This window comes from Periplaneta americana, chromosome 5 (genome assembly GCF_040183065.1).
Source record: "Periplaneta americana isolate PAMFEO1 chromosome 5, P.americana_PAMFEO1_priV1, whole genome shotgun sequence".
Classification (NCBI taxonomy): domain Eukaryota; kingdom Metazoa; phylum Arthropoda; class Insecta; order Blattodea; family Blattidae; genus Periplaneta; species Periplaneta americana.
The window spans coordinates 80,886,818-80,900,493 of NC_091121.1; the positions used below are offsets into that span (position 1 = coordinate 80,886,818).

General features: G+C 35.2%; 1 protein-coding gene across 3 annotated transcripts in view; it reads left to right on the top strand.

Moving 5' to 3' along the window:
• The first annotated feature begins 506 nt into the window (after positions 1–506).
• The window catches only part of AIMP3 (aaRS-interacting multifunctional protein 3), a 30,552-nt gene continuing 17,382 nt past the window's right edge, over positions 507–13,676 (top strand). The window contains exons 1-4 of one of the 3 annotated variants that reach the window (XM_069826075.1): positions 507–804; positions 1,751–1,954; positions 4,772–4,867; positions 11,586–12,295. In XM_069826075.1, coding sequence (XP_069682176.1) covers positions 715–804; positions 1,751–1,954; positions 4,772–4,867; positions 11,586–11,717 — 522 coding nt within the window. In that variant the 5' untranslated portion in view covers positions 507–714 and the 3' untranslated portion in view covers positions 11,718–12,295. Of the gene's footprint in view, positions 831–1,750; positions 1,955–4,771; positions 4,868–11,585; positions 12,296–13,676 lie in introns of those variants that run through there. The other 2 variants (XM_069826077.1, XM_069826076.1) reach the window with 2 other exon arrangements.

Sequence of the window (13,676 nt, forward strand, 5' to 3'; positions counted from 1 at the left end):
TCAGTACCGGTACATAGGTATTTACTGTATTTTAGAAACCTGTTAGGCGTTTAAAGATTAGACAGAAAAAGTAATTGAAAATGTTAGAAGAAACACTACAGACACCATAGGCCTACTGTACATAATGAATCATTAATTAATTTTGTTTCATGTCTTTTAGTGCAACAAGAGCTCTTGTTTATGGATGATGATGATGATGATAATAATAATAATAATAATAATAATAATAATAATAATAATAATAATAATAATAATAATAATAATAATAATAATAATAAACGAAACAGTTCTAATAGCAAAGATAACTGTATGCCCTAACTTTTAAACAGATAAAAATTAGAGATTTATTTCATTAACCTGATGGCATGCTAAAATTTCATTTGGTTTAATTATTACCTAACTTACTTTCTGAAACTCTGTGCAATCTTTCACACCACAAGGATAAATTTTATGTTTTCTTTCTACATTGTAGATTGATCCATTATGAATGAATGACCGTATACTTATATATCTCTGACCAAATTACTTCAAGTCGTTTCTGTGGTTTCTAAACAATGCTAGAACTCAACAATCATCATTAACTCGTTCAAACAATGTCTCATTAATATCCAACGATGGTACCGCGAATTTGAAAACGCACCCAACGATGTTTGAAACACGATCAGACACTGATCTAGGGGGCCGTGCGTTTGACATTTACCGGATAACTGCGAGATGGTTGTTTGTAATAACGAGTGTATAAAACAAATTGGCAATTATTTACAAATTAAATGCGGAAAACTTTCTACTGATGCTAGTGGAAGGGTAATAAGTTTTAAAGTTAACGTATGGTAATATTATAGGTATATGTTATTTGTTACACAATATTGAAGACCTGATTTGGTTTGTAAATGCAAACTGCTAAGTTGAAAGCCACGTGTATCGTTTAGAACAAAATAAAATAATATCCATTGGCTCTTCAACACTATAAATGTTGCTAGAATTATTGTTTCGCAAAAGTATAAACATGAAATTTCACATTTTTGTAACAAGAAGCAATTAGAAATTGTAGGTTAGGTGAACTAACAACCATACCTAGCCAAAACTTTGTAATGTCCATTTTTCCTTTTGCTGTAAGCTAGCTTAGTTAATATAACATGCACTGCCGAAACGAGTGGCCATTTCAGGTCTGGGAGGTTTGTAGTTCGGATTTTCCACTTTCCAGAACTTTTCACAATACCTAGAATCATTTTTATAGTACTTGCAGTGTCATTAGTGAAATAATAATGAGATATTTAAGTATTTTCCGCTCAATAATATGCGATCACCCTTATTTTAAGTATTTACAACTCGATAATAGTGAGCTACTACCCATACTCCATAAATGAAAATTGCAGCTAAACGAATTGATGTATTTACCTGTCGTGAGGTTTACTTCAAGAGTGCTGACCCATTTCAAGTAAGCTTAACTTCTGCAAGATAGAAATGCGAACAGTATAGTAATATATTCACGTTACTGAATCCTTTTTAATCTAAATACGAAGTGTCAAAGGTTTTAATATTCCGTCTAATTCTTGTAGACAAAATGTGCCTACAAAACCGTCTGCAATTTTATTTTTCAGATAGGGCTATGCAAGTTTAGCCCACATCTTGTTCTGAATTATTCGGAGTAAAAGACACCCCTGTTTTGTAGGGTAACTAAATGTGAAATCGAAAACTAAATTTTGAAACTTATCTTTTATTACTCGTACCTTTATTTTGTATATTACAGATTCCAGTCGTGACAGGAATTGGTGACAGCAATGAGAAGATTACTGGTTTTGGAACAATTGTAATATCACTGGCAAAACAATGTAGTAAATCTCAATTTGGAAAGACACCGGAAGATGAGGCATTAGTAAGGCAGTGGATAGAATATGCTGTCTGCTATGGAAACTACGTGGATTTAATGCAAACAGCTCGTCAAGTTCTAAAGGTAGGCCTGCTGCAGAATAGGCCTGTTGTAGCTATAGTCTACCTAATAGTTTGCATGTGGTAGTACTATGATGATTAGGTTTGCCAGATTTTAAAAATATTAGAGAGGGACATTTTACTGCTGTTGATATATAAGCTACTTATTAATAATTAAAAAAAAATAATAATACTAGTAAGTTAGTAATAGTCGTGGTGGTGGTGGTGGTGGTGGTGGTGGTGGCTGTGTTAAGGAACTGGTCTCACTACCCATTATCTCCTGGCCTAGTTGCCTCATAAGTTGTGTCTTATTGGTATCACTTGTGAGGTTCAGACCTGTTTTTGGACCTGACTGAACAACAACAATATAGTGTAGCCTATGTATGTATTGGATAATTAAAGAATTACTTTCTCAATACCGTATTTTAATGAATATTTATCATTAAGTTACAATTTGTTATAAGCATAATTTATAATACTGTGTCATTTAACGTGACAATTTCTTATAAAAAATTTTTTTTGAGTAACATTTAGATGAGTATATAAATATCAAAATACAAACATAAAGCGGCAGGAGAGTATTGTCTTAAATTTTCACATCCCTCAAGTCAGAACACAGAGTCCGTGTTGCATTTGTTTCGCGTTGTTCGCGAATTTCAATTCCGTTTAGGAATGAGAATAGTACCAGTATCTTAAAAAGCGAGACATATGAGTGGTTTCACGGGAAAATTTCCTGAAAATTGGGAATATTCTGCCATATCAGGACATCTGGCAACCCTTGTAAAGAGTGTAGAAATGTTATTATATTACAATATTTGAAACAATTTCCATTGCAACTGTAAGCTAATGACTGACTTGAGCCCAACTTTTTAACGTAACACAAACATTCACTAATCTGTAAAAGGTAGTGAACCATGAACTGAGCTGCTCCGATGTTCGCTAGCATGCTCCACTGAGCTGACTGTTTTTTCGCGAATCTCTTTAAATGTTACATTACAAGTCAGTACAGCATAGTTAGCCTTGTTTTGAGCAGTGCACAGCTTGCATTACACAGTATTGTTTTCTGCCACTCTAAAGTGAACTCATGTTGCAGCAAGTGTTTTAAGTTATTTCATTTTGAATGTGTGAATTCAGCAATAGAGTGCGCCCAAGAGGAAATACTTTTATTTATAGAAAATTACAGGAATAAACCCATTCTGTGGGATCTCCAGGATCCATAACACAGGGGCGTATTTTGCGGGCTACCGGGGCTACCGGCGGTAGCCCAAGGAAATTACAAAAGAAAAAGTTTATAATATAGCATAATGTAATAATTTTGTATTATTAGTTTTACCATAGTAATTAAAATTAAAGTAATTGTTAGATATATTTTGTGTAATAATAGGGTCAGCGGTAGCCCAAACCCTTTAACCAGTATACGCCACTGCCATTATAACAAACATAAAGAACATGATGTCTGGCAATAACTTGACAGACTTTGATTACAAGGCATATGCGCTATGAAGATATTTAAAAAATGTGTTGTAAAGTGGTAAGAGAGTCGCTTAAAACCCTAGATCATATATGTAACAGATAGGTCATTGCTATGTTAAAATCGTTAGCACTTTGAAGAGAACAACCGCCAGGATCGCCACCCGTCTGCTGTAAACGAACACAAGAGGGCAGTACAGTCGCTAATGCAATTCAAATGGGAATTATGACGTGACTCCTTATGTAACAACTAAGAAGATGGCAGCGTAGTAAACCTGACAAAAATTGTTAACGTCAAAGCCTATAAGGCCAACCTATCAGGGGTATATAGGCTAAAACAAAAAAAACTCAAGGTTAAGGTTCATTATGTATTCACTACTAGAAAATTTTCCTGAAATGCCTTGAAAATGGCTAGGATTTATAGTCTGGAGTAGTGGAAATGTCATGTGATCACTAGAAGAGCTGTATGCCCACCGCACCCCACCCAGTCTCCCCCACCCCGTTTATTTACTTATATACGAAATTCATCGTGCATGAATGAAGAAGACCGCCATGTTTCCTTAATGTGACGTAATGTACAGAAGGGAATCATGGCATTTCAGTGTCAACAACTGTGATGCACCTCTTACACAATAGTACATACCTAATCTAACCTAACCTAACCTCTCACATAATACTACACTCTTAACTAAACCTCACCTCATATAATACTGCATACCTAACCTAACCTAACCTATCACATAATACTAAACACCTATAGTAATATTCCTCATGTTTAGTATAATTTATTTTGCTGATGTTGCTGTCCCTGCTACATGCTGAGTTGGGAGCCACCTGATGGAAGAAGTGGAAAGCGCCATATCATGCTTGGAAAGGAATGTAGCAATTCTCTGCTGCTCATAATTACATTTAGTTCCTTGAGTGTGTTTCGTGAAGTAATCAATGTGTTAATGTAGTGGTAATTATATATATATATATATATATATATATATATATATATATATATGTGTATATATATATATATATAGTGCAATAAAAAGTGAAATGTGTTGTGGCTGTGTTAAAAGTCTGAAAATTCATTTACAGCATCACATTGGCAGTAATAAAAGTGTGTAACATTCGTTTACGGTGGTACATGGCTACTGAACTTTGAATAAACACAAAATAACTGAGTAATTACAATTGTTTTAAATCTTGAGGGTTTTTTGTATGAACATTTAGTTTTTCTTTTTCTCTGAACTTGCATTGAATGTAATATTCTGCCATTAGAAGGGTAGAAAATATAATTTACTTGTTTGAAGTTGGTATTTCTGTGAAACAAAAATTCTCATTGCTTCCTTTATCTTATACTTCACACGAAAATTGTTTTCAGGAATTGAACTCTGTGCTGGCGACTAGAGCATACTTTGTTGCTAACTCTCAGACATTGGCTGATATTGTGCTGTATTATGTTCTTCACAGCGTGATGGTGAGTGTTTAGAGGATAATTTTACTCTTGCTGCCATTGTAGAAATTCGTCATATGTGAAACCCATAAGTATCGGTAAAAGACGTAATTGATTTCTAATTGAATAGAAAGTATGTAGTCACTAATTAAGATTACTTATTATTTATTTATGTAATCATTACTAGCATTTTTTCCATTATGCAAAATATCCAATAGATGAAGCAATGATTTATACTCTAAGCTAATTTAACGTGTAATGAAGATAAAGATTGTTGTAGATGAAGTCTTGTTAAGGTACTAATTCTTTTGTTCACGTAACGTGTGAGGACAGAACATATTGCATAATCATCTCATGGAATATATAAATGTAGGGCTATATAGATTTATTTTGCATTGCACAGAGATGTCTTAAATAGTGATGTGTATTTCAATAGCTCTGACCCTGGATTGAAACCTGACTGAGAGTTATGGATTTTTAGGCAAAAGGAGGATCTTAACTGCAGCTTTCACGTGCCACGTAATAGATTATTTCTTCCTTGTAAAGGGTTTCTTTGTTTATAAATAAAGATTAATAAAGAGAAAATTCCAAATTTTAATGCAGATAAGCACCACTTTGCAGACTTTCAGCAGACGACAAATCACTTAATCAGAACCATAAAAAAATTGAATTTTTTGTTTTTAATGGAAATAAACACTCTGAATCTTCCTGATCAATGTTGCGATGTGTCTAACCTACAAATTGAATCAGGCATCTCATTAAATTAGTAGTGCCACGCCCCTTCATTGAAATGTGAATTTCTCTGCTTGCTATGATGATAGAATTTTCGGGAAAGTTCGTTTCCTTGTAGCACAGCTATTGCCAGCTCTGTTGCTGTACTTGAAATCAATGTAATGGCTTCTCTCTTTACATTTTGAAGTAAGGAACAGTTTATTTGGTGTTAGAGGTAGTTCTTCAATGTTATTGTTTTATTTAGGCCTAATTAGTTTTTTTTTTATCACAATAAGCGTTTAAAATGGGTAGAAGTAATAGCTATTGTAACAAACATAAATTTCGCGGAAATCAGTACACTGACGAATAATGAAGAACATAACCTCCAAACTCCATGTGCTAATCCACATGGAGAGAAAGAACTCTGCCCTTCAGTGTCCAGTTCTTCCAAGAGAACTCTCTCCTACCTACATGAAAGTGAAAATGTTGTGCAGGATGTAAATAACAGTAATGATGTAGGCCGAAATAGTAGTGGTAATATTATAATTAGTGTAGATTTGTAAGTAAGTCAGAAATTGATGTTAATTTTTAAACACAGTTTTCTTAAAACAACCTTTTTATGTATATATGCACCTAGGCTATATCTCAGAAACGATTAGTGTTATAGACCTGAAATTTTGCACACTCATTGTACATCTTATGGTGACTTAATGGTAGCACTTTTACATTGATATAATATGTATTACCGGTACAAGATTTAAATGTATTTGTATTGAAAATTTCAGGTTTTTTCGGTAGAATTTTTATAAAAGTATATTATTTTTAAAAAATTGATAAATCGAGCTAGATTTATAATTTTGCTAGTGAACGTTGATAAGTATCTTGCAAATGTATGAAAAATTTTAGCTATGTAGATTAACCAGTTTTCAAGAGAAAGTTGCATGAATTTAACAATTGTTTGTTTGTTTTTTTTTCGTCTTTTATTTGAATACAATTTTTTTAAAACTCAATTATAGCAGTTAATATAACAAACTAACCACCAATATAAGAATGTAGAGTAACATGTAAAAATTTGAAAATAACACCTTTTATACTTTCGGAGAAATAACCACTTAAAATCAGCATTGCACACTTGGAAACACCTAGACTATCTTGTCCCCTTAAATAACCTTTAAAATGACAGAGGCACGGTTTTTCGTTCACTATTTTACATATGTCCACCATAACTGCAAACTGTCAGTAGAATTGTTATAAGATATATATTGTAGATTATTTCACATATACTTGTTTCATCATCCAGGAGTTGTAAAATGTGCTGCAAGGGAAAAAGTATGTAGAAATACATAAAAGACAGCCCAGAGAGTCGGCCTCTGTAACGTAGTCTGTATAGCGCTAACCTTCTGTGCTCGAGGTTGCGGGTTCGATCCTGGCCCAGATTGATGGCATTTAAGTATGCTTAAATGCGACATGCTCATGTCAGTAGATGTACTGGCATGTAAAAGAATTCCTGAGAGACAAAATTCTGGCACACTGGCGACTCTGATATAACCTCTGCAGTTGCAAGCGTCATTAAATAAACCATAATTTAAATTTTTAGCCCCGAGATTTGTGATGTGGTTAGAGATGGTTTGATGAGGGGTTAATGAAGTGACAGGCTGAGGTCTGTGACAAATAGGCTAAGGTACCCTCTTATGTACAATAGCATTGATGAAATGAATGGTGGAAGTTATAAATTTAATGTGGATGTGAGTACATCTGAGCAGTCCTCTCGAAGAATTCACATATGACATGAGGTCAGGGGAAGTTTGTCTTGAAAATATACTCTGCAAACTAACCTTTGAGAGTTTAACTTCACAATATTACCATTAAGTACGAGAAAAATCCGTACCGGCACCGGGAATCGAACCCAGGACCTCTCAGCTGTGCGCGCTGAGTGCTCTCTAACCAACTGAGCTGTGCCGGGACCCGATTCACGACGCCGGCCGAATTCCTCTCGTAGTATCGTGTTATGGCCTTACTGCCTGCACTTGAGAAGATACACGTCATATATGTACAGGAGCGCATATTACATGACTTTATGGCCATATTCAACAACAGTTTCTTTAAACTATTAACATCATATATGTATCAAATATGAATGAGGTCTCGCCCACCTCATTATATTTTGCTCGACTAGTATGACTAGTCAGTTTGTTTTTATACCATTAAGTACGAGAAAAATCCGTACCGGCACCGGGAATCGAACCCAGGACCTCTCAGCTGTGCGCGCTGAGTGCTCTCTAACCAACTGATGGTACAAAACAAACTGACTAGTCATACTAGTCGAGCAAAATATAATGAGGTGGGCGAGACCTCATTCATATTTGATACATATATGATGTTAACAGTTTAAAGAAACTGTTGTTGAATATGGCCATAAAGTCATGTAATATGCGCTTCTGTACATATATGACGTGTATCGTCTCAAGTGCAGGCAGTAAGGCCATAACACGATACTACGAGAGGAGTTCGGCCGGCGTCGTGAATCGGGTCCCGGCATAGCTCAGTTGGTTAGAGAGCACTCAGCGCGCACAGCTGAGAGGTCCTGGGTTCGATTCCCGGTGCCGGTACGGATTTTTCTCGTACTTAATGGTATAAAAACAAACTGACTAGTCATACTAGTCGAGCAAAATATAATGAGGTGGGCGAGACCTCATTCATATTTGATACATTCACAATATTATGTAATCACATTGTGAAGTATGCTCTGTATAGATTGGCAGTTTGGAAAATGCAGCATAATATGCTCGAACTTTTGTTATGTCATAGCTCTGTCTTTGTGATAAATTCTTCTTATACGTATAAGAAACAATAGTACTCTGGGTGGGTGGATGGACAGGGACACAACTCTCACAGAGTTCACATAGTCTTCCTTAAATGTCTTTCATAGGTTATTTTAAAGATTTCTCGGCACTACTCTTGTGCTGTGTTGATGCTTAACTCATATTCATATTTCACCCAAAATTATGTCATCATTACTTGTACCAGATGTAACCATGGTAGCCTGTAATAGAAGAGGTTCATGGTAATTTGCCTGTTTTCTTGCATAAAATGAATCCATCTGCAGATAAGTGTAAGGACATTATGCTTTCGAAGGACTTTCTTTAAAAGCCAGCGCCTTCTCAATAAATGACATGGCATGGTGAAGTGTTGTTTCTGTGGATTTACCTGGTAGATAAGCAAATTGATACTTGTGTAAAGGAAAATACTTCGTACTTTGGCCCTAATGTGTGTATCCACCAGTCTCTCCAATGCTTTGAGAAGAAAGGAGGAGAGGCTTATTGGACGATATGCCTTAGCATAGCTAGGTCACCTAGGTTTGGGTATTAATGTCACTTTGATCTGACTCCAGGCCAGTGGAACATAATCAGAGGTTAAGCAGATCCTGTAGATTCTGCAAAGTATCGATTACAATGAGTCAATTCCCTGTTGTAGCAGTGCAGGCATGACCGAATCAGGTCCTGCTGGTTTATGTGGTTCAAAAAATTAATGGCCCATCTTACTTTAGTTACAGTTCAATCCTTTCTCCTCGAACATAAATGGAGCATATTTGGCTGCCTCTGATCAGTCGATTGATCACTGTCTACTACTTTTGAGTCTGGAAATGTACACTTGCTAGATGAATCAGTGTTTCCATGCTGGATTGTGTGTAACTACCATCTTGTAGTTTGATTGTGCTTACCATCTTGTGAGCACTTTTAGCTATTGGCTTCACGAGTCTTGCACTGCTAGGAATGTTTTCCATTGTAACTGGTAAGTTCCTTCCAATAGGTGGTCCAATCGCTAGTTGTTCTTGCAAGTTTAAAGAGTTTCCTTGTTGTTTTTTTTTTTTTTTTTGTCTAAGTTCGCTTAACTCTTTAGACAATCAAGGAACTTGCCTTGGCGAGTCAGCAACCTTAGCTTGACAATTATTATGATAGGATAGGAGAATGGACTGTTGCAACTGGTCAACTGTCAACTCCACACCTAATAGAGAATGAATGTTCCTGGAGATATCCGACACCAATGCTGATTGAATCTTTTTATAACTACATGCAGTTACAAGGAAAGTTGCCATGATTGTGAACAGGTTGTGTATTACCGAAGTAAGTCAGTGTTATGTGGTTGCAGTGCTTCAACAGCATTTCGTTTATATTTTTCTATGGAGCTTTGGGAAGAGGAGGTTGGGCTCCCCAAATTTCCCTTCCCTCCCAACACCAGTGATGTTACACATGAAACCTTAAACTTTTCATTTCTCTCATAACTTTACATAATGTTACCTTAAGGTTACAATAATTGTAATACTATTATAGTTACAATAAAACACATTGGATATTGTAAAACATCTTTATTTACTGATCATAGGTTGCATAATCCTTACTGTTACGATTTGTAAGTTATGGAACGTTGAAGTCAGCTTAAAATTTTGTTATTACTTAAATGGAAGATTTTATTAGTTTTTTTTTTTAATTACCCTTAGGCAGACATATATTTGTCAAAAATGGAAAACCTTGATTAGACGAATTGTAATAAAAAATGTTAATTGCCATCATTTACTGTCATTGAATCTATAGTGGCAGATGATATTTCGAAATTGTAGGAACTCTGTAGTGTCTGGCGATGTAAGGTAATGATTTTTGGAATCTTGATTTTTTGTAACTAGATTTTCTTTTATTCCTTTGCCTCGTTATTGCATGGCATCTGATTATGTTATGTGAGCTTGAGCTTTTCTGGTTGCATTTTTTTTATTCTTGCTTTTCGCTTCTGCATGAAGCTGGCTTTTTGAAAACTTAATATTTAGTAATTGAACTTTATCTAATATTTTATAATTTATTCATTCATAGTGTTCTGTCAAAGAGTAGGTCTTTCACTGCAAACCCAGCATTCTTCAGTCTTTCCTATTTTCTGCCTTGTCTGCGCATATGATCCATATATCTTAATGTCGTCTATCATCTGATATTTTTTTCTGCCCCGAACTCTCCTCCTGTTCACATTCCTTCCAATGCATCCTTCAGACGGCAGTTTCTTCTCAACCAGTGGTCCAGCCAATTCCTTTTTCTCTTCCTGATCAGTTTCAGCATCATTCTTTCTTTTCCCGCTCTTTCCAACATTGCTTCGTTTCTTATTCTGTCTGTCCATTTCACACGCTCCATCCTTCTCCATATCCACATTTCAAATGCTTCTAATCGCTTCTCTTCACTTCTTCGTAATGTCCATGTCTCTGCCCCATATAATGCTACACTCCACACAAAACACTTCACTAGTCTCTTCCCTAGTTCTTTTTCCAGAGGTTTTGTAATTGTTATCCTTTAAAGCATCTTCATATACTGATAATTTTTTACACAAGTTATATCATCCTTGCTCTAATCATTTGTAAGTTTTGAATCGCCTTTCAACATGGACGTTATGCATAAAAAATGGAAAACCTTGGTTAGCACTAATCATAATGAAAAATGTTAATTGCCATTACTGTCATTGAATCTATAGTGGCAGATGGTATTTTGAAATTGTAGGAACTCGATGTCTGGCAACATAAGGCCATAATTTTTGGAATCTTGATCTTTTATAGCTAGATTTTACTTCATTCCTCTTCCTCGTTATTGCATGGCATTGATTATGTTAAAACATGCTTTTGTGAGCTTGAGCTTTTCGTTTGCATTTTCTTGTTTTCTTGCTTTGTACTTATGAAAGTAGTCTGGCTTGTTGAAAACTTAATGTTTTGTAATTGAACTTTATTGCTGCACAAAGTCTGGTCATGTTAGTATGCTTGCTAAAATATATATCTTCCGCCTGGCTTTCTTTTCATTTCTACATAAATCTGTGTTAAGCATACTTTTTAAGATTTTTTCTGAATTGATATTCTTTTATGCTTTCTATTGCTGTACAAAGTGTGGCCATGCTTGTTGGAGTTTCATCTCATCTGACTATATTTTCTTTTCATATTAAACATTTTTTTCGAACCTTTGCATCTCACTAGGTGCTCGAGAATCCATCTGTGATGTTTTGTTGACAGGCCGAGCTAACATACCAGGAGAAGGAGCAATACCTGCATCTCTCGAGATGGTTTAACAACATCCAGCAAGATCCAAGCTTGCGTCAGAACAACAAACTCATACCCTTCAGTCGCACACCATTGTATGGTTAATTTTACTTCACTTTTTGCAAGGATTATTCAACTGTAAGAATGGTTATGAAGCAAAGGATCCATCATCCAGTTACATCAGCATGTGAATTCTGAATTTCATTGCTAAGCATTTGATCTGAGGACACAAAAAAAAGTGATTTGTTTTACTATTGAAGGCTTCAATTTAGGTTGAATTTTCACCATTTTACTTTCTGAAACAGGAAAGTTGTAGATATGCCACATACCTCTCGGTATACACAAATGGAATATTGGTTCAAATTCTTCTATCTCTATCCAAATGTAATTTTGTATTTATTTTATTTATGTAGTTGAATTGTTGTGTACTGAAATGGCCCAAATGCAATATCATTCAGATTTAAGAAATTTTTGTCTACTCCATAACTTCCAGAATATCTCAATCAAAATAATTGCTAAGGGTTTATCCCTGGCACATGAAGGATGGCTGAATGATAGTAACCACTTCCTTTAGGTGCTAAGGTTAAAGCTGTCCATGTACCTTTATGGTCATTAATTTTACGTTCTTTTTATTTATTTTTGTAAGAGTGCTTGTCTGGGAAATAAAATACGATTGCAGATTTTTTTTCTGTCTTAGTTTTGATATAATTATTGTGAATTGTAAGTAACCTGTTGCTTCAATACCTGGTTAGCATAAAGCACCAGCTTCAGTGAAGATTTCATGCAGAATTCGGTATTATCATTATTAGAAATGGGGTGTGACAACATTTTGATGTCACTGCTCCGAATTGCGACAGATAATAGCGATTTTGTTTAGAGTGTTTTTTGCGTTCAGTTGATTCTTGGTGATTTTGAATGTTTCTCATCATGAGCCGATAGATGTTTAGGTTTATTGCTCTTCTGCGAATTGAATTGATACATCTGTGCCATGTCTTATATCAACAATAGTGATTAGCACGGTGAGTATACTAAAAACAAAACACACTCTTAACTGTGTTATTGCGATGTGTGGGCTTGTATATTCACCCAAGTATGAATCATTCCTGAAGAATATAGTGAGTGTATTGTACAGTAGCTTCAGTATCAAATAGTTGCCAATATTAGCCTTTAGAGTGGGACGATAATTAATTAGATCCCAGTTATGTTGTCCTTCAAATCTTCCGACTTGCAGTTGTCTGGACTTGGAGCTGTCACATATACGTACATCAGTCGCCATCGCTATGCATCACATATTTGTCGGAGATGGCGATATCTCAGAGCTGTGATTTTGAAACTGTAGTCACAGTTGAAAGCAGTATTGCAAGAACAAAATCACAGGTCTTCAAACCACACACCAGTGCTAACCAGTACGGGAACAGTATGTTCCAAATGTGCTTTATAGCTTCTGACAGCTACTAAAATATAGAAAAGAATTTCAGTATGAATTATTTTGGTTATTCAAGCAATGTTTGTCCAGTGTTAACATTTTAATGCGTATTATTCTGACATTTATTTATTTATTTATTTATTTATTTAAAGCAGTAACAACTTGGAAAATCGACAATTTGATTAACAATAAACATTAAGTTTTAAATCATTTTTATAATATTTATTATCTTAAACATTTATGTAATTAACTGGTTGAGATTGTGGTGAAATTAACTTCAGCCGATAGTAGGACAGTTTGAAATTTTGCCACTTTTGGTCTTGACTGAGAACTTAACATCTAGATGATGTTTGATTAGCTCAGTACAACATATTTTGTACATTTGTAAAGCTCCAGCAGACTTCAGGTTTCCTCACTTAAGAAGTTACTTTTAGAATGCAACGATTTTTCATTTACCACTTTAAAAATAGATATGGGGATCGGCCTGGGTGGCACGGTCGGCAGAGTGCTGGCCTTCTGTGCCTGAGGTTGCAGGTTCGATCCTGGCCCAGATCGATGTCATTTAAGTGTGCTTAAATGCATCAGGCTTACATCAGTAGATTTTTACTTGTATGTAAAAACTTCTGATGGACAAAATT